The sequence below is a fragment of the Camarhynchus parvulus genome, chromosome 6 (assembly GCF_901933205.1).
Source record: "Camarhynchus parvulus chromosome 6, STF_HiC, whole genome shotgun sequence".
In the NCBI taxonomy this organism is placed as follows: domain Eukaryota; kingdom Metazoa; phylum Chordata; class Aves; order Passeriformes; family Thraupidae; genus Camarhynchus; species Camarhynchus parvulus.
The window spans coordinates 10,215,735-10,236,565 of record NC_044576.1 but is presented as its reverse complement, the minus strand read 5'-3'; the positions used below and the strand labels follow the sequence as shown (position 1 = coordinate 10,236,565).

General features: G+C 36.9%; 1 protein-coding gene across 2 annotated transcripts in view; it reads left to right on the top strand.

Moving 5' to 3' along the window:
• Positions 1-2,173: 2,173 nt before the first annotated feature.
• Positions 2,174-20,831, top strand: part of NRG3 (neuregulin 3) — a 390,407-nt gene continuing 371,749 nt past the window's right edge. For both annotated transcript variants that reach the window (XM_030950824.1, XM_030950823.1), the window contains exon 1: positions 2,174-2,276. In XM_030950824.1, the coding sequence (XP_030806684.1) occupies positions 2,225-2,276 (52 nt within the window). In that variant the 5' untranslated portion in view covers positions 2,174-2,224. The remainder of the gene's footprint in view (positions 2,277-20,831) is intronic.

The following is a 20,831-nucleotide window of genomic DNA, read 5'->3' as shown; positions in this document are numbered from 1 at the left end:
AATTACCTGAGAACACCACAGTTAGGCTGAATTTGCTTCTATCTAAGCAGAGCATTTATACATATTATGTACTACTTGGTGCACACACAGAGAGTCTACAAATACCCCCAGGTCCTGGCAAAGCATGCAGGTTTTTCTAAAGGCACTCACGAAGTGGTTCAGGAACAACTGTTGAAATGCTTCAGAATTCCACCGCTAAAACATTTCAGTCTGTGAGTCAAGGGCAGATTAACAGACAAAAGCAGCTAATCCAAAAATCAGCAGTTTATGCCTGAGTGGAACAAACAGACTAATGAAGCACACAGAGCTGGGTAGGTCACAAAGATATGTTAATAACATGTCTGCAAAGAGGTAGTGAGCCAGTCACAGTAAGCCACCTTCCAGAATGACTTCAGGTGAGACAAGGACCAAAGATAACTACCAGCACTCCCTATCTCTAATTAGCAAAGTCATCATCACAGGGTCATTGTGAGTATGGATAGCCTAAACAGCACAGGTAGTGAGCCCAAGAATTTTGGTGTCATCTGCTGGTTTGAAGTGCAGCCTGTATGAGAGTGCATGGCCTGCAGAGTAGGCATGTCAGTGTTGAAGTGTGTTATGTTCCTTGTTGTGATGGTGTTCACAGGGGTCTCAGGTTGAGGGAAGAGACAAGGATTTAATTCCATGTTTCAGAAGGCTTGATTTATTATTTTATGATATATATTACATTAAAACTGTACTAAAAGAATAGAAGAAAGGATTTCCTCAGAAGGCCAGCTAAGAATAGAATAGGAAGGAATGATAACAAAGGTTTGTGGCTCGGCTCTGGGTCTGAGCCAGCTGGGCTGTGATTGGCCATTAATTACAAACAACCAACATGGGCCAATCAAAGATCCACCTGTTGCATTCCACAGGAGCAGACAATCATTGTTTACAGTTTGTTCCTGAGGCCTCTCAGCTTCTCAGGAGGAAAAATCCTAAGGAAAGGATTTTTCATAAAAGATGTCTGCAACACCTTGTTTCACATAACTTTCAGGTTTAACTTATTAGTTCCATTTACATTGATGCAAATGTAAGTGAAATTATAAATTATTCCCAAATTAATGTAAAACAATAAAAACTCTAGGGCAGCTTTGATTATTTAAGTTGATTATAGCAGTTAAATGTTGACAGGATAATGCATTCACCAATAATTCCAAATAATACATCTTTTATTGCAGTTCTCTACTTGTCAAGATAAATCTCTCTATTTTGAAACTGTCTCTACTGAAACATCCATTTGTGGTTGTGTTCTCCCACAGCTGCTGCATGAAGGAATAAATCTTGTGCTTGCACATTATGCCAGTCCATCAGCGTGTTGGTAAACCACTTCATACACAACATAAACATTAATGGCAGCAAAGTTAGAGTTATGGCTGCTGCTGTCCCCTCTGCCTGCATCACCCAGCTCTGCTCCCTGTCACTCATATTAGTTGGGAGTTAGAATTTCTATTTTTAAGTTTCTTCCTGAAAGGGTGTTTCATGGAGTTTTTCTCCTTCTGATATAGTCCAGCACAGCCATTAGTGGGAAAATAACAGCTGCACTTTAATGATTCCTGTAGAGATCCCAGCTTATCGGGCTCGGGGAGAAGGGAAAGAATTCCCTGTATCTGAGTCTGTAACAAAAAAAGTGTGGTTAAAAATGAAAAATAAGCCTAAACCTACTTGTGATCCATCTTTTTCACAGCTATTTTTACAGATTTTTCTCTCACACCCTCATTTGTTTTTGTTCATATGAGTAGCACAGAATGAGTAGCAGGTCTGAGAATAAATGACAGGATATCCAATACCTCATTGCTGCATTGGAGTTTAAGTACTGCTCTTACATATCTGTTGCCTAAAAATGCATGCAAAAATTCCAAAAATTAGTTTACTCAAAGCATATAAAAGCAAGCAATAGACCCTACAAAGACTTCCCTACAAATTAGGGGAGCAATTTAAATAAGGGATGGTGAGTAACACTGAGTGACCCCTCATGCCTAACACAAGTCACTTGTATTTTCTATGCATTAGTTTTGTTTCTAGAATAATTGGTCTTGACTGTTTTAAATTGATTGACTAAGTTGAGCAGAGATGACTTTGTAATAAATGATGCAAATTCTCTACTTTTCATTTCTTTTATCACTCTCTTACAGAATAAGGATCAGATATGGAAAGGAGAAGGCAAAGGAATCCAAGTTGTCCAAGCTCCTAACAGTGTTTCCAGATGCAGCTGGGAGAGATGTATTCACCTCAACTTGTTTTGACTCAACAAAAAAGTGAGTTGCATAGCCAATGAATATACTTGTGTCCTGGAATCATCTGTTAACACTTGGGAATGCCAACCTGTAAGATTAGAATCTGACTTTAAGCTATTGTTCATTGTTGAGACTGAAGAGATGTGTTTTCCTGCTCAGATAATGGACCCAAGCAGGAATGATTACCAAGTCTTGGGGGAGATGTTATCTAAGCTCAGTTTACATCCTTGTACAGATAGGTGGAGTGTAAGGCTTATCTCTTACAGGGCTTCAAGGAACAACATAGGAGCTTGGCTTTCTCTGTTTCACCTGCTGGGAATGGAAGAACTGACATTATGTTTGGTTTTTCTAAACGCAGAAAGTAGTTCCCAACAGTAGTTTTTCCTTCTCAGAGGCAGCTCTGCCTTCTCTGTTCCCTTCCATTACCTGTACTAGGATACATCTGTGCCCTATGCAAAATGATTCCTTTAGATTTGGGAGTTAAAACTGAATTCTGTATCATGATATAAGGCTACAGTTAATGGTTTTGCTCATATTTTTTTACCTTTTTGTTTCACCATTGTGGAGCTTATAAATGAACAGAAATCTTCACTTGAAAATCAAAGTGACCTATAGGATGTTTTTAAATGATTAAGTTTTAGCACTTAAAAGATGATGATATAAAGCAGATTACTTTGGGGAATTTGTTATATAGTGAAGTTCGGGAGTGTGACCATTCAGGTTAACTAATGTCCTTTCAGTAAGAGACTATCTCAAATCACAGGGAAAGATACAGAACACAATCCTGCTTCTCCTCTTCCTTTATCTGTCACCTTTATCTTCATTAAAATATAGATTAAAATTCTTATCCTCATCCTTTATCTCCATTAGACTGCTGTCACTTGAAGAAAATATTTTTCCCCTAGTTGGTTTTTAGGGGTGTTATTGTGCTTTTCTGGTGTAGAGGAGTACACAAAACTCGCAGCTTTCAGCTTTTCATCCAGATAGTTATTTGAAAAATATTGTGATACTTTATTCAGAGAAACAAGATTCTTTTCTGTTTTGCTTCTTTTACTTTTACAATATAGCAGTATTTTTTTTCTTGGACCACTGCTCTTTTATCAAGAGATTGCAGTTATATAAAATATTATGTCATCCACTTAGCTTTTTTTTTATTATTTGTGATTTTTTAACAAACAACCCTTTTTTTCTGACACTACATGTGGTATGTTCTTTATATTGTGTTTCAACCAGCAGTTTAAACATGCCTCTTGACTGCTAAAACATGAATGGCAGTCTCACTAGCCCATCTGTTTAAAGTATTTTTGAAGTGCTATAGCACAAGCCATAATATTTATGAAATTTCATATTCGTTTGGATAGTGACAACATTTTTATCTTTAACTCTTATTTTGTTTTTGGTATTATTGCCATAAAAATACTTCAGAAAGGAAAACATATGGGAACCAAATTCTGCAGACAAGGGTGGAGCTTTACATTAAGTAAGCAAACATTTGCAGTTTTCTTCCTTTTATGTTTTCCTGAAGAAAATAACATATGCCCCACGAAGTTTGGGAGCAATTTTCACACCTTGGAAAGCACAAAAGCTCAGTCTGCCTGGCTGTGTTGTCAGAGTTGAGAGTAAACCCAGCAAACCAGTGCAGCTCCAGCAGCATACACTGAACAGAGCCGTATCAGAGAGCCTTAAGCTGGGCTTGCTGGCAGCAGCCAGTCCCTTCAAATCCATCTCTTGGCTGTGCCAGATGAGATTGTTAAAATCCAACTAACCAGCATAAGGAATATTTTACTGAGCCAAATATTTGTAAGGTAAAACCAGGTTATTCTATCTCTCACACCACGAATCTATGCATCGTGCCACAAAACCCGTCCTTACATAAATCGAGCTGAATATGGTTGAAAGTACAGTAATCAGTAAGTTATTTAGCTCTCAGTAATTTTCCTTTTTCTATCATCATATTCTCTCTAATATGCCTTCAGATTCTTCTCAACAAAAGGTAGATTTAATTTCTAAGCATGTTTTCCTCCACTTGCATCTCACACTGTAGTTTATGCATACATGAATGCAGCAATGAATGTGAGCTGTTTGAACATTTATCAGACTGTATCTACCCCATTAGTCTCCCTAATGGCTAAGCAGTGCTTCCTTCTCTGCCTGCTGTGCTGACCTCTCTTGTCAGTGGGCCCACAGTGGGAAATATTCTCCTATTCTCAAGAATATGATTTAGACCCTTTAAGTCGACATGATGGTGTTATTCACTAGAGTCAAGTCATTTATGTAATTTTGGCACAAAACATCCCTGGAGGTATTTAAAAGACTTGTAGGTGTGTCACTGAGGGGCATGGTTTAGTGGTGGGCTTGGAAGTTTTGGACCCGATGATCTTAGAGGGCTTCTCCAACTTAAATGACTTTGTGGTTCTAAGGGGCAATCTTAGGTGTAACAAAATGGAAACACACAATCCCTACTGTCCAACAGCAGGATGAGTGTGCAAGTATAACCAAAACTGTCAGTTTTGAACATTCATAACTAGGCAATTAATGCCTAATTAATTCAAGCTTCAGGTGTGTTTTGTACTTGGAAGATAAATTGAAGACAAGATAGGAACATAGTTACAAAACCAAAAGTATTTTCAGAATTTTTAAATTCAGCATGTTAAAATGAAACTTACTCTACTTTAAATCAATATAAAGTAATCTGAAGATGTTCTGGGAAGTATAAAATTTATATATAAATGTGCCTTCCAATTTGGCTTAAGTCCAAATGAACACTCAGCACAAAGCATTATTACAAAGAGTAATACGGTCACTTTCTATCATAACTGTGCATCTTTTTCCTTTGTAGCTTGTTAGTTCTTAGCATGATGGAATGACTTTCCCTGCAGTTTAAACAGATTGAATAATTTTTAGTTACATTTCAGCTGTTTGTATGCCAAATTAGCAGTATGATTGTGAAGCAAATGCAGAAAGTTCTGTGATTCTCTTCTGTCTTAGGAGCTATGAGGTAAAATACACTCAGTGGACAAATAGCAGTTTTTCTGTGCAGTAGATAGACAACTAGTTTTGAATTGCAATACTGATTTTTTTTTTCTAGTTTACTGTTATCATTTAGCTGTGTGCTGTGCTTCACTTGCCTGTATAATTCTCTGTGCATTAGTCCCACAGACCAGGTGATAGGTACATGGAATACTAAGTTATTATAATATATGACATTTGTTTAATTTGCATAAAGTCTGGGAATTTGTTTGTTCATTTTGTTTTTTTTTTTTTTCCTTAAGCTAATATTCAAATCTCCTTATAAATTCAAATCTCTGCTCTTATATAATGGATACCAGATTATCACACCACTCTTTAGAGGTAACCATGTCATCCATGTATTACAAAAGTGTCAACTGATTCTGATTCTTCCTCTTAATCTCACTTTAACTCCTTTTAAGTTGGATTATAAACAGAATATGGACTTTCCTATATGCTCTGTGTGTATTGTATTACTGTCCTGGGGTCCTGTGGCGCCTGCAGGCAGTAATGCATGTCAATAAAATTCAGAGCTGCTTTGCACAGGAGTTGCAATGAGAAGCCCTATTTGGTGTTTTACAGAGGTATGAGATTCTTTGTGTATGGGGCATCTTTTTCCAGAGAGGAAAACAACTGCTCCAGAGCAAATCACAGGAAGCACAACACATCACACGACAGTGTCAGTGACAGTGACAAACGCCCCCCATGCCAGTGGCCTCTGTTTAGGTCAGACCCATTCCAGCCCTCATTCCACTCCTACTGTGATCCTTTAAGGAACGTTCAAAGCCAGATTTAGGTGATTAATGTCAACATAACTGGCTGAAGTTTCCCATAGTTCAAATCCTGTCAGTGCTATGGATGTCATGCATCATCTTTTAGGTATGAATAGTGGGGAATTAAAAGGTAAGAGCTGTGCCTGTTCCCCAACACCAACTGCTTAGCCAGCAAAAGTAATTCTGTACTGAAATGAGGAGCTGTTTTTATTTTTAAAAAGTCATGCAACGTTTTTGTGATTTGGAATTCACAATGTTATTTTTTTCACTTTGAGTAAAAATAATGCGGTAATCATTTTCCTCCAATATAGGACAAGGATGAGAGCTCTTAACCCTCAAACTATTTTTTTTCCTAAGTGAGGGCCACCATTTTTCAGCATGTTATGCTGTCAAGTTAAAACAGTGCTTCACAGTAGTTATCAGTCAGTAACTTTCAGTACAGAATGATCTTTTAAAGTGTGTCAAGTTTGACTTGGTACTTTGGCAAAGTATTGCCCTTAGTAAATGTTAAAAAAATCTGTAGTTACCTTGAACAATTTCAGATTTAAATTACCACTCTGATGTAGGGAAGCCCAGCAGGAGATATGTTCCATGTTTAGTATCTTAAACATGGGTCACTGTAGATGGTGCTGGTCTCTGCTGGGGAGGCTAAAATATAAGTTTGCTTATTGCAACACTTAACTGGCCCTTGGAGGTCAGACTTAACTAATTCTCCCAGTGTGCTTAAGCTATTTTAAGCTGTTGTCCTAGGGTGACTATACCAGGAGAGGTAATAAAGCTACATGACAGTTTTACAGAGAATTTTAGACATGATAAGTATGGTTGTCTTTCTGACCAAGGTGCTGTATAGAAGGCATGCTTCTTATCTCCATTCAAACCGGGTTGAAAAAGGAAAAAGTGCTATCAAATGAAAGATGATTCCAAATGGAAAATACAGCTACAATACCTACCAATAGCAATAAAAAAAGTGTCTTAGAAGTGTTTTAGGAATTTCAGAAATATTAGCTGCTGAAGGAGTCTGTAAAAGAACAAGGAACTGTAGATAGAGCAATCATTCATCATTTAACATCTGAATCATTTCTTGCTGACTAAACAGAAATACATATCAGAGAAGTCAAATAATATTTTCCCATTATTATATATGATTCATTAATTCCAGATATTATACAAATGCAAGATTAATCTAAAAGGAAGCAGTGTTTCTCAAAATAGCACTTATAGGTTTATAATAATATTTAAAATTACTTTGCAATAATTATGCTTTTTTTTTCAATATGTTTACAGTATCCACACTCAGAACCACCCTTTTGGAAATATCAGGATTTGTTTGTAACTAGCTTATGAATAGTTGGAACCTTGTCTATACCTCACTGTCTATTTGCATTTCTGCTGCAGAATAAAAAACCCATACATTCTGCTAGCAAAGGTGAACAAATGTATAACACTGAAAGTCAGAAGAAACTGACTTTAAAATCTTTTTGTTCCATCTGTACTTACCCTAAGTTTATTCAAAGTTGAAACTGAAAGGTCCATGATGTATGCTTGCAGATGTCTGCAAAAAGAGGTGGTGCTGATGGTAGAAAAGGAATCAAGTTCACCTGAGAGGGTTCCAGCTGTTTTGTCTGTTCATGGTAACTGTGAAAGCCAGAGGAGGCTTTGGCACCTTGGAGCTGCTGAGCTCCTCTCAGCTGAGCCTGCTCTCAGCAGGAACAAACACTCCAGGACTTACTGAGGTCACATCCAACATGAATTCTCCTCACTTGTCTTTGGAACCAAGTTAGCAGCAAAATGAAAAGGTTCTGGGATGGAAATATTTGTACAGTCTGGTGAGATTTGTATCCCTAATTGTCCTAAGAGGGTTTTTTGGTGTTCTTTATAAATTTCAAGATCACTCAGATAACCACCTTTGGCATGTAGAAAGTAATTTATGTAGTTATTCAGGAGACAGCTTTGACCTTGTGGTTTGTTCATATTGTGCAGAAGAGCAGAAGCAGTAATTGTCAAGCCAGTGGCATAAACCCATTTGAAGAAAAGGTGACTGAAGTGTTTATGAGGATTTGTGATGAAGCATTATGTAATCTAGTCATAAGAAGCTTTTATTTTTTAGCTAGAGGAACATATTTGGAGCACATGCATCCTGACTTGGCCTTAGTGCCTGCTTTCCCTTGCTTTTGAGCAAGGTATGTGCTGTAAAGAAAGACAGTAGTGGTAGGATTTGCATAATATTAAATGTGCTTTTCTGATAGAGAAACTTTGGCCTTTTTTAAAAATTATTTTGATATCCATGTGTAATTATTTCAAAGCATACCACTGAAATTATTGAGATTTGCTACTGTCATTAGATCTGAATAGAGAGCATCTCTTATGTGATATGTAACATCACACTTTTGGGTATAAAAATATCAGCAAAATTTCCAGCTTTGCACCCACTGCATGAGTACATTTGTGTTCACATGCGTGGACATGGAAATTTCTTTTCTTTTTTAGTTGGAAGGAATTAAGATGTTGCTGTGGAGGCACTAGAGTTGGAGTCAGGGCTTTCCTGCTTGCACCACAGATTTTCTCTTCAGTCCTGGACAAATCATTTGATTCCCACCACTGCAGTTTTCCATCTGAAATTGAAAACGTTGCTTTTCTGTTTCAAATGGTAGTTTAACAAAATGTGTATTGATCTTGTTTGAGGTATTAAGATGTAATGTTGATAGGTGATTATAAAGTAGTACATGAATTCTTTTTGAAATTCTAGTTTTGTACGTAGATTACTTAATAATTACTTTAAAAAACAAAACAAAAAAAACCAAACCAAAACAAAAACAAAAACAAAACAAAACAAAACAAAACAAAAAAAAAAACAAAACAAAACAAAAAAAAAAAAAACCCAACCCACAAAACCTCCTCAAGTCTAAAAGTATTCATGATTTGGCCCCAGAAAACAAAGTCAGGAAATAACTAGCCCTAAATCTGTTAAAAGCAGATTAGATCAATTTCAGGAAATAGATCTTGATACTTCCAGTTTAGAATGAAAGAATCAGTAAAAAGCAGCTGTTGTCATCTTAACACTGAACTGAAGATCGTCAAGTAGTGCTTGCACTGTAAATCAGAGAGACAATACTTAATCTGTTACCTGCATTATTAATGCAAATAATATTTATGGTATTGCTTGCATCATTAATACTGTATTACTTGTATTACGGGCAGCAGAACTTCCAGCTCTCTTAGTGGCTCAAGCTGGAGAGAGCTATTTAAAGAAGTCCAAGAATTGGTGGTGCCAATAAACTTGTTGTCTTATATCCTGACTTAAAAGTTTATGAACTTACCTAAGTTCTGGTGGCTTTTAAGGATTCTTCTCCAGTATTGCTCTATTTGTTGGTCTAGCAGAAGTTTGTAAGTGAGACTTGTAGGCAAATTGCTTAGCAATTTGCTTAAGCCATGGTTTTTCTATTGCTCTCCTGCTGTGCTTGAAATTCACCCATTTATGTTTAAGTGTGACGGTATGAAATAAGCAGAAATAACCACGGGGTTTTTTATCTCTGGGACAGATTTGTCAGCCTTTCATCAAGCAAGACATGCATTGTCCTCAGCAGGATTTCTGTATGTTGAAGGACTGCTGCATTTAGTGCTTTGAGTTTTTAAATATTGTATTCTTTGTGCCTGGGTATTGACAAATGCACTACTCTAACACCATATTTATTCTCTATTGAAAGTAGAAGCTTGCTGTGCCTCCCTCTTCTTGATTCTTGTTGATGTCAGACAAATTTACATGGATGATTGCTCCCTTAGCATGCTTATCTATCATCATAACTCCGAGATATCCCTACCAGTGCAAACCAGAACAGAAGGGATCATCCAAATTCTGCTATTTATTTAAAGGACTCATTAGCCCTCAAAATCTGATTTATTATTTTCACATCCATACTTTCCCACATATTTGCAATGTTTTTATATAAACTGTTTCCATGAAGCAGGTAACTTTACAGTAGTTCTAATGCCTCATTTTTCTGAGTATCTGAATCTTGTTGCTGCTATACCAAGCCTGCTGAATTTCTGCAAACAAATTTTGTATGCAACCAAAGCATAAAGGGCTCTATGCTCCATTATGTTAAATGGTTGCAACATTTTTATAAATGAAATCTCATGGGAGACTGGGAACCATTTATGTGACATATTTCTTCCCCTACTTTCTTAATTTCTTTTTTTGGAAGGAAAGACTTTCCTCCCCTGAATATTCTGTTCTATAAGAGGGTTCAGGGCTTTGAGTCAAGTCATATGAGCTCATGGATTCTTAGGGAAAAAGAGCATAAGACTAAACTTTTGGGTTGTGCACTTGCTTGGGGGATTTTGGTTTTTTTATTCCTCCTTGCACACACAAAGTATCACTCAAACTGCAGCATCCTGTTGGAGGTGTCTGGTGTGATACAGGTTCTGTCCTGTGCAGTGTTGTCACATGGGCCACAGCATGTTTAAAATTTCCATGTTGAGTAAGTTTCTTCATGGTCTTGATGTTAATTTCTTCTTCCCTCTCCTCATATGATAAGTAGGTATACAAGCAAAAACAAATACAGCAAAGTCAGTATAATGGCCTTGGAAATTTCTACAAAATATATAAAATTCCCAGAAGTCTTACTGGTGAGAGTTTGAAAGGAAATTTAACTCCAACTCCCATTTGAGACTTTGAAAAATATCCATTCTATATTTAACAATTGTAATAATTCTCAAATCACATGCTCCTCCCGCACTTCCCGAAGGCAGTGAGCACACAACAAACAGGTGAAAATATGGTACAACTTCACATGTAATGATATTGTCATTAAAAGCTGATCCAGGCAGCATCTGTTTGGCATCCTCTTCAAAAGTGGTCTTGAAGATTAAAGCACTGAGTTGACTCGTAACTAGAGAAGATGGCCCAAACCCAGGTTTTTGTGGCAGCATTGACCTTTCTGGGTCTTCTTCCTCCCATGACAAAGTGAAAACAAAACTTTCTAAATGTTTCCATATACCTGAATATAAGTGATTGAAAAAGATTTTCAACTTAGGTCTTCTCTGGGTATCAACTGAAAAGAGAGTGAACCCTGGACCTGTAAAATGGATATTGCTTAATGGTCCTCTTCTGTCTGGCTTAAAAGCATTATTCACTTGAAAAATCTTTAATTAAACCACTTTGGACAACTCTTAAAGGCGATCATTTTAGCATCTATTTTAAAAAGTAATTTTTATTAGCATTTATACAATCTGTGAAAAGAAGGGTTGTCTTCTAAAAGAAGAGCCCAGCTTAATGAAAATGGTAGACAAGATTCCAAATGGAGACTTGTAAGACCAGAGCTGTCCCTGCTAAAGGTATCTGTTCTAGGTCTTTAAAAATACACAGAGAAATGTTAAATCCTTATGAATGGAACTTACACAAGCCAGTGCACAACCCAAAAGTTTAGTCTTATGCTCTTTTCCCCAAAGAATTCATGAGCTCATATGACTTGACTCAAAGCCCTGAACCCTCTTATAGAACAGAATATTCAGAGGAAGAAAGTCTTTCCTTCCAAAAACAGAACCATATATTTTAGGATAAAGTTGAGATATGTTAGTGGTTGGAATATTTTCATTTCCTATGAGGTCAAACTCTTTCATTTGCTTCATGAGGCTTTCTGGTTCTCTCACATTTTAAAATAGTGTCCAAATTTCCATAATATACAGTAATTCAGGCAAGATATCTCCAAGATTTCCCAGTGAAGCAGTTGTATGAACTGGCTCCTCCTGCAACCCAGAGGTTTGCACAGATTACAGGGCCATGAAATCTGGCCCTAATTGTCACCTTCTCCATCTTTCACCATATGCAACTGTTGGACCACACAGGGAGAAAAGATGTAACTGCCATGAGTTTACTGTGTTTCGGGTGGTGTGAAAGAGAGAGATCAGACTTTGAAATCATCATCTTTCTAAACATATTTTCTATATTCTCATTTGATTAGAGTTAATCTCTCTGATTATATGAAGGTGTGTTCTTATAAATATGACAATTCATCATATGTACCACAAGAGAGAATATAGCTGCTGATACCTTTGCAACAGACACTAACACTGGAAATTGCTGATCTGATTTTGAAAGTCATTCAAAGACAGTTACCTTTTCTGGAGTGCTTCAGATGAGAATCTTTGGTTCCCATTTTAGCAAGGACATCCAAGAATTTTCTGGTTGCAGCTGGCTGAGTCCATTTCCATCTTTCTGTCTTCACTCTGGGGTTAAGGAGCCTTCAGAGCTTTTATTAATCTCAGAGCAGAGAGTATCAGTGAAGGGCTGTCAGGATGAGTGACAGACGAGAACTCAACTTTTAAATGCACAGTCAAATCAAATATATGTTATCCAGAAGGAGAAGCAGGAACAGAATCTCAGACATCTCATTTGGATTAAATCTCTATCATACATTTAATTTATATTAACTTGAAATGATGGGTGTAATTTCCTGTAAGTAGAATTGTAATCTTCTGTGATTAGGAGCAGAAGGAACACTTTTAGAATAAGACCGAACTTCAGAAACTTACATCTCATCTCATTTGCATAACAGGTACATTGAATCCCTCCTTCTGACCAGAATCAGAGCTATTGGTGCATCGGTTTTTAAGTGTTATTGTTGATTTGGTGCTAGGTGAAAGCAGATGTTTTCCTGTAATTGTTAGAACAAATACTTATATTTAAAGTAATTGACTACTGTCATAGAAGAGGATACATTTTAAGTTTATAAAACTGCATATTTAATGATATTTTTCTCCAAAACCACAGTTGGTTATAAAGATCCAATATTGGATTGAAAAATCTCTACAAAAGTGCACCTGACTTTTCAAGAATGTGTCCTCTGTCTATCTTCATTTGGTTTTATGATTGCAGGAAACCCAAATTTTGCATGAGGTTCCATCATGGATTGAGCACCTTTAACAATGTGTATTGGTCATTTAACACTATCACAAGGGATGAAAAATATGTTTTATCCTGGTTTTGAAAGGTTTCAAGGGAATATGTGGTCAAAAATACTGTAATTAATGATGTCAATCCCATATCTGTAGTTTAGAGAAAATATTACATTTGCTGGCAAACTATTACAATTTATTGGAAATCTCAATTAAGGTAAAGCAGCAGATAAAATATGAATAGATTTTATTATAAAGGAATTTAAACTGAAGATCATCTAGAATAGCTACTGAATAATTAGGATGCAGATTGTTCTAGGAGAGTTTTCAGAATATGATTTTAGTGTCTACGCTTGGGTTACAGGTTAAATTCAGTCTCTAAAATTTGTCAGCAAACCCTTCAGTGTCATTAGCATGGTTGAAAATACTAAAGATTGGTATTATGCTTTTCCTCCACAAAATGTGGTGTAGCCCAGCTGGTACTCTAATTTCTATTACTTCAGTTTTGTTGAATATTCCTATTCTTATGAGATAGTTTTTCTTAAAAGAAAAATTAAAGTGTTTTCTTTTATTGAAGGTAGAATCTTACAAAACATAATGTTTGGTACACAAACATGAGTGAAACTAATTCATAAATCCAGTTTTGGAGTAACACCTTTATGTTTCTGCTATTACTGTGCTGAAAAACAGTTATGGCATATCATGCCTTACTTTCCTCTTCAGAATGTTTTTTTAGCTTAACATATAGAAAGTTCTTTGTAGTTATTTTGGGTTGGGTTTTGTAGGAGTATGCTTCCGTAGCCTAAAGTAAAATCTCTTAATTGCAGGGAGGGCAGAATGTGTAGTGCATTTACACATTGAATCTTAATTATTTCATCCATATGTATAGTCCCATCTGCTTAAGCACTACTGCACTCAAAGAACAGGGTGGCCTTCTCCTTATTCCCCCACCTTGAAGAGGATTTCAACAAAGCAGCATAATCTGTTCCAAACAAATAATTAGTTCCTTCTTGTGACAGAGCTGGCTGGTGTCATCGGTGGTGAGCTGTAATGTGAAGTGCTCCTCGGTATGGTACACCTCAATTCCGCTGCTGATAGTGACAGGGATCCAGCAGGAGCTTTGCAGTCCCACTGGCTGCAGCCCCATGCCATGGGGAGCTCTATAGTACCTGAAATTTCCTGCCCCAAGCGACTGTGTAGACCAAAATCTAAAGCCACGCTGGGAATATAAATGAGAGATTTTGTTTTTCTAGGAGAATGTTGAATAATGAGCTTGTTTGGTGTCTGTTATACCCACATTATTCAAATCTGTTAATTTGGTTTCTTAGAACAAGGAGTGGGTCATTCACTTTTTAAGCTCTTCTGTTAAGATAATTATCCATTAATTTTGCATAGGAGTGTGTCAAGATGGAAGTGATATAAGATTGTATTTATGGGAATTTAGTGCATTTAGAGCTGTTCGAATTTTCTGTGCTCATGTGCATGGAATTTCTGATAGGGATTTTGAATAAATTAATAAATACAGTGAAAAATACCAGATGAATGTGTTTTGCCATGGAAACTTGAGAATTTGCTTGAAACTCATGTAAATAATATAAAATGTTTTACCATTTTTATCTTGTGATGATGCAGTTAGTAAGATGAGATATTTATGGTGTGCTAGTTAGAAGGTATGAGAGAAACAGAAGGAGCTTTTTGCATTCTTAAAGGTTGAATGGGCTGCTAAACAAATTTGAAGCTGTTCATGCATTCAGGTACAGCTGCAGAACTTAAGCTAGCCACTGTACAAAAAGTACTGAGCTACAGCAATACATTTGATTCTTTGGGATGGGGGAGAAGTGTTGGGAATATGGTGTTGTAAGAAATTACCTTTTGGAAGAATATACTTTCCTAGCATGAGTTCTGAATTCACTAATCAGATTAAAACCCTGAACACTTGACTTTAACCACCAGCCGTGAATTACATATTCCAGAACTTTCAGCATTTGATACAAGAGTCTTTATATAAATTCTGTTTACCTAAGCAACAGTGTTAAATCTACATATTTTTATAATCCCCTGTTAGTGAAAAGCAAGTTACCAATCTCATAAGTTCATTGTAGAATTAAATAACACATAAATTTTTCTGTTTTACCATTAAAGAGGAGAGGGGCCCTGGGAGGGAGTGGAGAACCAAATGATAAGTTTGCCTGTATTTAGTCTCAGAAGGAAGTGCTGCTTTTGTAACCAGACAATAGGAACAGCCAGGTCAGTTGTGGTCACCCAGAATTTCTCATTCTTTTCACATCTTTTCGCATCTCAATTCAAATGATAAGGCACTGACTTTTGAGACTCCTGCATGATTCTCTGCTTAGCTCACATAGTGTCCTGGTCCTAAAACTATTTACAGAGTTTAGTGATCTCCAAGTTTTGAATGCCTGTGATTCAGTCCAAATAAGTGTGTAATTTAAGCAAAATCTTCTCAAATCACTAGTTTTGTTTTTCTTCCCCTCTGCCAACCACTTTGGTATTTCTATTCCAAACCTTCAAAAGGAACTTCCAGTATCTGGAAAAAAAGCTTCTGTCAGATTTGAAGCTGTACCACAAATCCAGTGTAATGGAAATCTATCCCATCAGGTTTTTCTGCTCATTGGTCACTAACCATGACGAAAATATGTCTATTTTGTTACTAGCTGCTGCCCTGTAAATCTTGTAGGTTGCAAATAGCTCCTTTAAAAAGCATCATTTCTTCTTCTTCTTTCTGACCTGGCTTGGACTAAAAGGGCATAAGAAGACAGTTGCAATAATGTGTGGAAGAGAAAACACAGCAAGAAATTTAAATTGTTTGCATCAGCAAATTACAGGAATCAAAGCAGCAGGAATCAATGTACCCATTGTTATCATTTTGACACACAAGAGGACAGGGATGTTCTTTCTTATCTTAAATGAAGATTTCAATAATTAGTCTGGTAAAAGTAAAATAGCACCCTGTAAGACAAAAATTACCAACAGCTATGCAGAGAAAGCAAAAACAGCATTTTCATTTAATTGAAGAGGAATTCGTGTTATTGTGTAAAACCTTGTGTTCCCTGAATCGTCAAACCAAACCTTGTATGCTACTAAATGACCTAATTTAATTGTATGCACTTTTCTATTAAAATTTTAGTTGCCTGTGTAGGAAAATATACCCAGATGGTTGAGCATAACTGCATTTTATTGTTTCTCTTTGCACAGTTATGGCTCCCTGAGCTATAAATTCCTGTGACTTAGTGACAGTTCTGTACTGCTGCTTTACAGCAGTTCATGTCTGCACAACTCCAGTTCACCCACTGCTCTAATAACCTCATCAAAATCCTTTGGAGATAATAGCATGAGACAAAACATTATGGAGAACTTAAAAGTTTGAAAATAGAAAGTTACAATAGTGAGGAGTAGTCAGGGGCTTTTAATTTAAAAGTAACTGGGTAACTTTGAATATTAAAGCTTTATGATGCAGACATTATTTCTTTCAGCTCTAAGCATAACATATTGCCTTTCTCCTACATTATCCTCTAATCATAGCTTGAAAACTTCAAAAACTGTACATTTTTACATTTCAATCCCAATATCCAATGAGGAATCTTTCAACTTGCCCAGCTATCTATTTACAGAACATCATATTTCCTTGGAACATGCCCACCTGCCTTAACACACAAAATTATACTCAAGTCTGATTCATAGGCTGTTTGCTATTGATTTTCAGTTTGGGAACGTGTAAAGCACACAAAGGAGGATTCATTAACACACACCCTTTTCCTGTTCCCTGCACTACTGCCTCAATGCTGCAGTTTGGTGGTGTCAGCAGGGTTACACACCCCAGAGTATGGTCTGTTAGTTGATTCCAGTGACAGAATCAGTCATCAACTAACTTTTCAAACTGGCGCTCAGAAATCTGCAAAATGCACCTAGTTTCTCTGTATTCAGCAGTAAAATAACCAGCCTCTGCAACACACTTTCACAACTGTTTTCCATCTCCTCTGTTCATGTTCCTCCAGCAGGATAATGGCTATTTCTTTGTGAGTTTTTGAGCTCTAAATCAGTGGAGATCTGACCCTAGTGAAGGTCTCTGGAAGTTAACTGTAACCTATACTGTGGGAATCCACAGATGTGTGATTTTCTGGGAAAAGCAGGAGACCCTTAGATCCCAGCGCCAAAATGCAAACTCCTTTTAAAAGGTATTCTTAGGCTTGAAATCTTGCCTGTGTCCAGACTTGATACATTTTAAAGCTCATGAGCACGCCAAGTTTCATCGGAATACCTGGCCCTTGGATTCTTCAGGAAATTGTGGAAGCTTGGACAAAAAGTAATTTTCTCTAATCCCCATAACAACTGTACCCATAAAGTGTCCAATCTTAGAGATTTTTTGTGAGAATAAGGGAAAGGAACAAAAATATTCATGAGCAATTTTATGGGTTCTGAGATGGTTGTAAATACAGGAGGGTATAAGGTGACTGTCTTTGGTGTGACTTTCACTCACAATCTCAATAAGGAGGAAGTGCTGCTGTGTGGTTGCCCTAGAACTTCAGCTCTGTGGTGCTTGCATAGCTTTTATTTTAAGTGGTTAATCAGTCTTTTATCATGAGTCTGTTCTTTTGGCAAATGAATTAACTGGAAACTAAAAACCCTTTGTATCTAAATGTACATTTTCATCTTTTTAATCTGATGAAAAATTCTGAACCTTAAGTACAGAAAATGGGACAAGAAACTATTTTCACACCCCCAAATTCTCTGTGTCCTAAGTCTCAGATATATGTTTTGGGGTTTATTTTTTACTTTAATTTACATGTCAATTGTTCTCACCTTTGCTTCTTGCTCATCATGCATTCCTTGGATCTCAAAGCTGTTTCTCTTATTTTTCTGTTTCCATCCCCCTAGTGTTCTGAGTTATTGTGTGTTTTTGAGTTGATCTGAGTTTTGGGGCTGGTTTAGCTTCTAGTGTCCATCTCCTTTACTAAGGAAAGCAGCTCAACGGTCATAGTTTCAATTATAGTGCAATGATGATAGATAAATGGAATATCAAAATGTGGTATGCTGAGAGTGTTTCAGTTTTAATTGATTCTGAAGGTAAAGAGAAATGCAGCTGCTACCTTACTTCCAAGGCTGTGTGTGTAAGGAAAACAGCATCCACAGGAATATTGACAGGAAATGTGAGTTAGAGCAGCAAGTAATTACTAGCATGCACAGCTTTCCAACTTACAGTAATTCTCATATCATATGCAAAGAAATTCAGTATATATCAGTTAAATAATTTTGTTCTTTAGGTATTATCTGTAGGAATTCAGTACTTCCATTCTTTGGCAGGAGCACTGACAAGTGAGTTATAAAGGCATTTGAATAATTTCTGTCCCTTTCTATGTGTTGCATAAATCAAGAATAACACCCTGCAGGTATTTTGGAGTTTGTCCAAATTACATACTTCCTATGTTGCAGATAGTTTGCATGTTTAATGAACATTTTCAGAAAGTTTATTGAAAACAAATTATACATTGAAATAAGACATCTGATGCTTGAGTCAAAATCTAACATTGTTAGTTAGTTGTGATACATTTTTATTGTGTTGTAATGTTTTATGTATAAATCTTATAATGTCCCAAGCATAGTATAATTTTCATTTTGTAGTTATAGATGTACATATACATGATTTTCATTTTTAAGTTCAAAAGATAGTTAGTATTTAATTGAATGCAATGATGCAAGAAATGTAATATTGATTCAGCTCAAATGTGTTGACAAGTTGTTGACACGATAAATAAATTTAACGTTGTAATATTAAGTAGCTTAAATATTATACATTGCTAATTATTATATTTATATATACCATCTCTAATGCAAACCTGCAGGAGTGTGCCATTGCTCCTGGCCAGCACAGGCAGAGTGTGCCTTTTTATGTGCCATGTCATTCACAGGCAGTATGGTCACTAGACAAGGTTAAAAGATAAAGGAATGTCCTTCTGTAATAACAGAGTTATAAAAATAGAGAACAACAACATATATGACAACATAGTTAATATTATCTATAGGAATGCACAGGTAGATCCTTCTTCATTTCTTACAGTAAGCCAAAATCTCTCTTTCTCTCCGTTTTTTCTCCAGTGTCTTTCATGCCTCATGGAGAGGATGCTGCTGGCTCTTCCTGTCCCTGCCTCTGTGCCACCTCTCTTGCTGTTACAGAAAAGAGAGGATCACAGGCATACAGCATCCTTGCTCTTTTTTCTGTGCATTCTAGTCTGGCCTCATTGTTCTAGCTTCCTGTGACTGACACAGTACTTCTGGACTACACTGGGATGCATTACTTCTTCTCTATGTTCCTTTCACATATTCAAATGGCTTTCCTGAATGCAAATTGCTGAAATGCTTGCTAACTTCTGGAAACCTGTACTGCTGAAAACTCTTGGTGAAATGCTATGCATAATATTATTACTATCAGTAGATGCAGGGGTGTGCCTCCCTGTGCATCATACAGTGACTTCAGAGGATATCCTGAGCACTGACATCTGGGGAATAGCTGCCTGCACAGGGCTTGCCCTCTGTTGGCTCAGCTCTGAGATACAGAATCTCCTCTGGGAACAGTGTCACAATTATAAATATTTTTAAGAGCTGCAGTAGTTGGAAGCCACTTGGTAGTAAAAGCAGTACTAACATAGCACCTGACAGTATTCTGTTTATTCTGTCCAAGAAGAGATTGAAATTAGAGATTGGTGATTGATTACAACATTGATAATGAATAAGAAGCTGACCTCAGCTGCAAACAGGGGCAGAGCAGATGGCAGAGGCACATGTTATGACTTATGTGAAGGAAACACAATAGCTGTCTCTCTCCCTTCTAACATCTTTTACTTAGCAATAACCTTGACCATTTTCAATAATGGTTCAATCTGCCCAAGAAAAGAATTCACTCTGCTCTGTGCTGCTGCCATCTTCCCTCCCACTGATGAACGCATTTACTGCCCCATTTCATGGGCTTCAGAGGAGCCTTTAGCATCGTTCCACTCTCTGAGATGCACACAGATTTCTATCTTTGGAGTTCAGTTTCATTTTTGCCCCCTTTCCTGTTCTGCTGTGCTTTTGTGTGCCTGTCTATGGCTGTGCATGTTGGTGTCCCTGTACCAAGACCTTCCCTGCTGCAGCTTACAAAAGCTTATTTTGGCAGTCTCCATTAGCCTCCTTCATCAGTTTACTGTGCCCTGAAAATCCAGATACACAGAGATGGCACAATACACTTCGCACATCGAAATGTCAATGTTCTTTTCAAATCTCAGCTTTCTAAAAATGCAGCATGAATAAAAATGCTAGTGAAAGGCAATGTGCCTATGTTTAGTGTAGTTTCTTTACTCTGCATGTCAAAATAGAGCCCAGCTATTTTTGGGAACACCTGTCACCACTCTTACCTCCATTTTGCCTGGTTATTTCCTACTGACATTCATTTATTTTCCTATTTACTACCTTGCTACCTAGCTGCAAGAGAATCCTTGACATTTGGGATGACTTTGTGACACTTCTTGGCCTTTAGAAGTTCCCTAAAAATACATGTCACTTCTCTGTCCTTAAGGATTTATCCTTTTTTTTTTACTTTCAGGTTTTTATCACCACTATTGTATCATTTAACTTAGAGCACTCTGGGACATAGTTTGTACAGTAGGCAAAACTGCCTACTGTATATTTTGCTTTATTAGTGTGCTATAGGGCCTCAGATATAATTGTTGTAAAGGAAATCCCAAGTTGGTTAGATGTGGTATTCAGGCAGTCATTATTGAAGTATTTGCCAGAGAAATGAGCAGATAAATATTAGAGTTAATACTGCAGATACTTTGACACTAAACCCTTTCAGTTCAGACAAAAATTTTCAGGAAGATTCTGAGGAATTGTATGCAACTGTATTTTA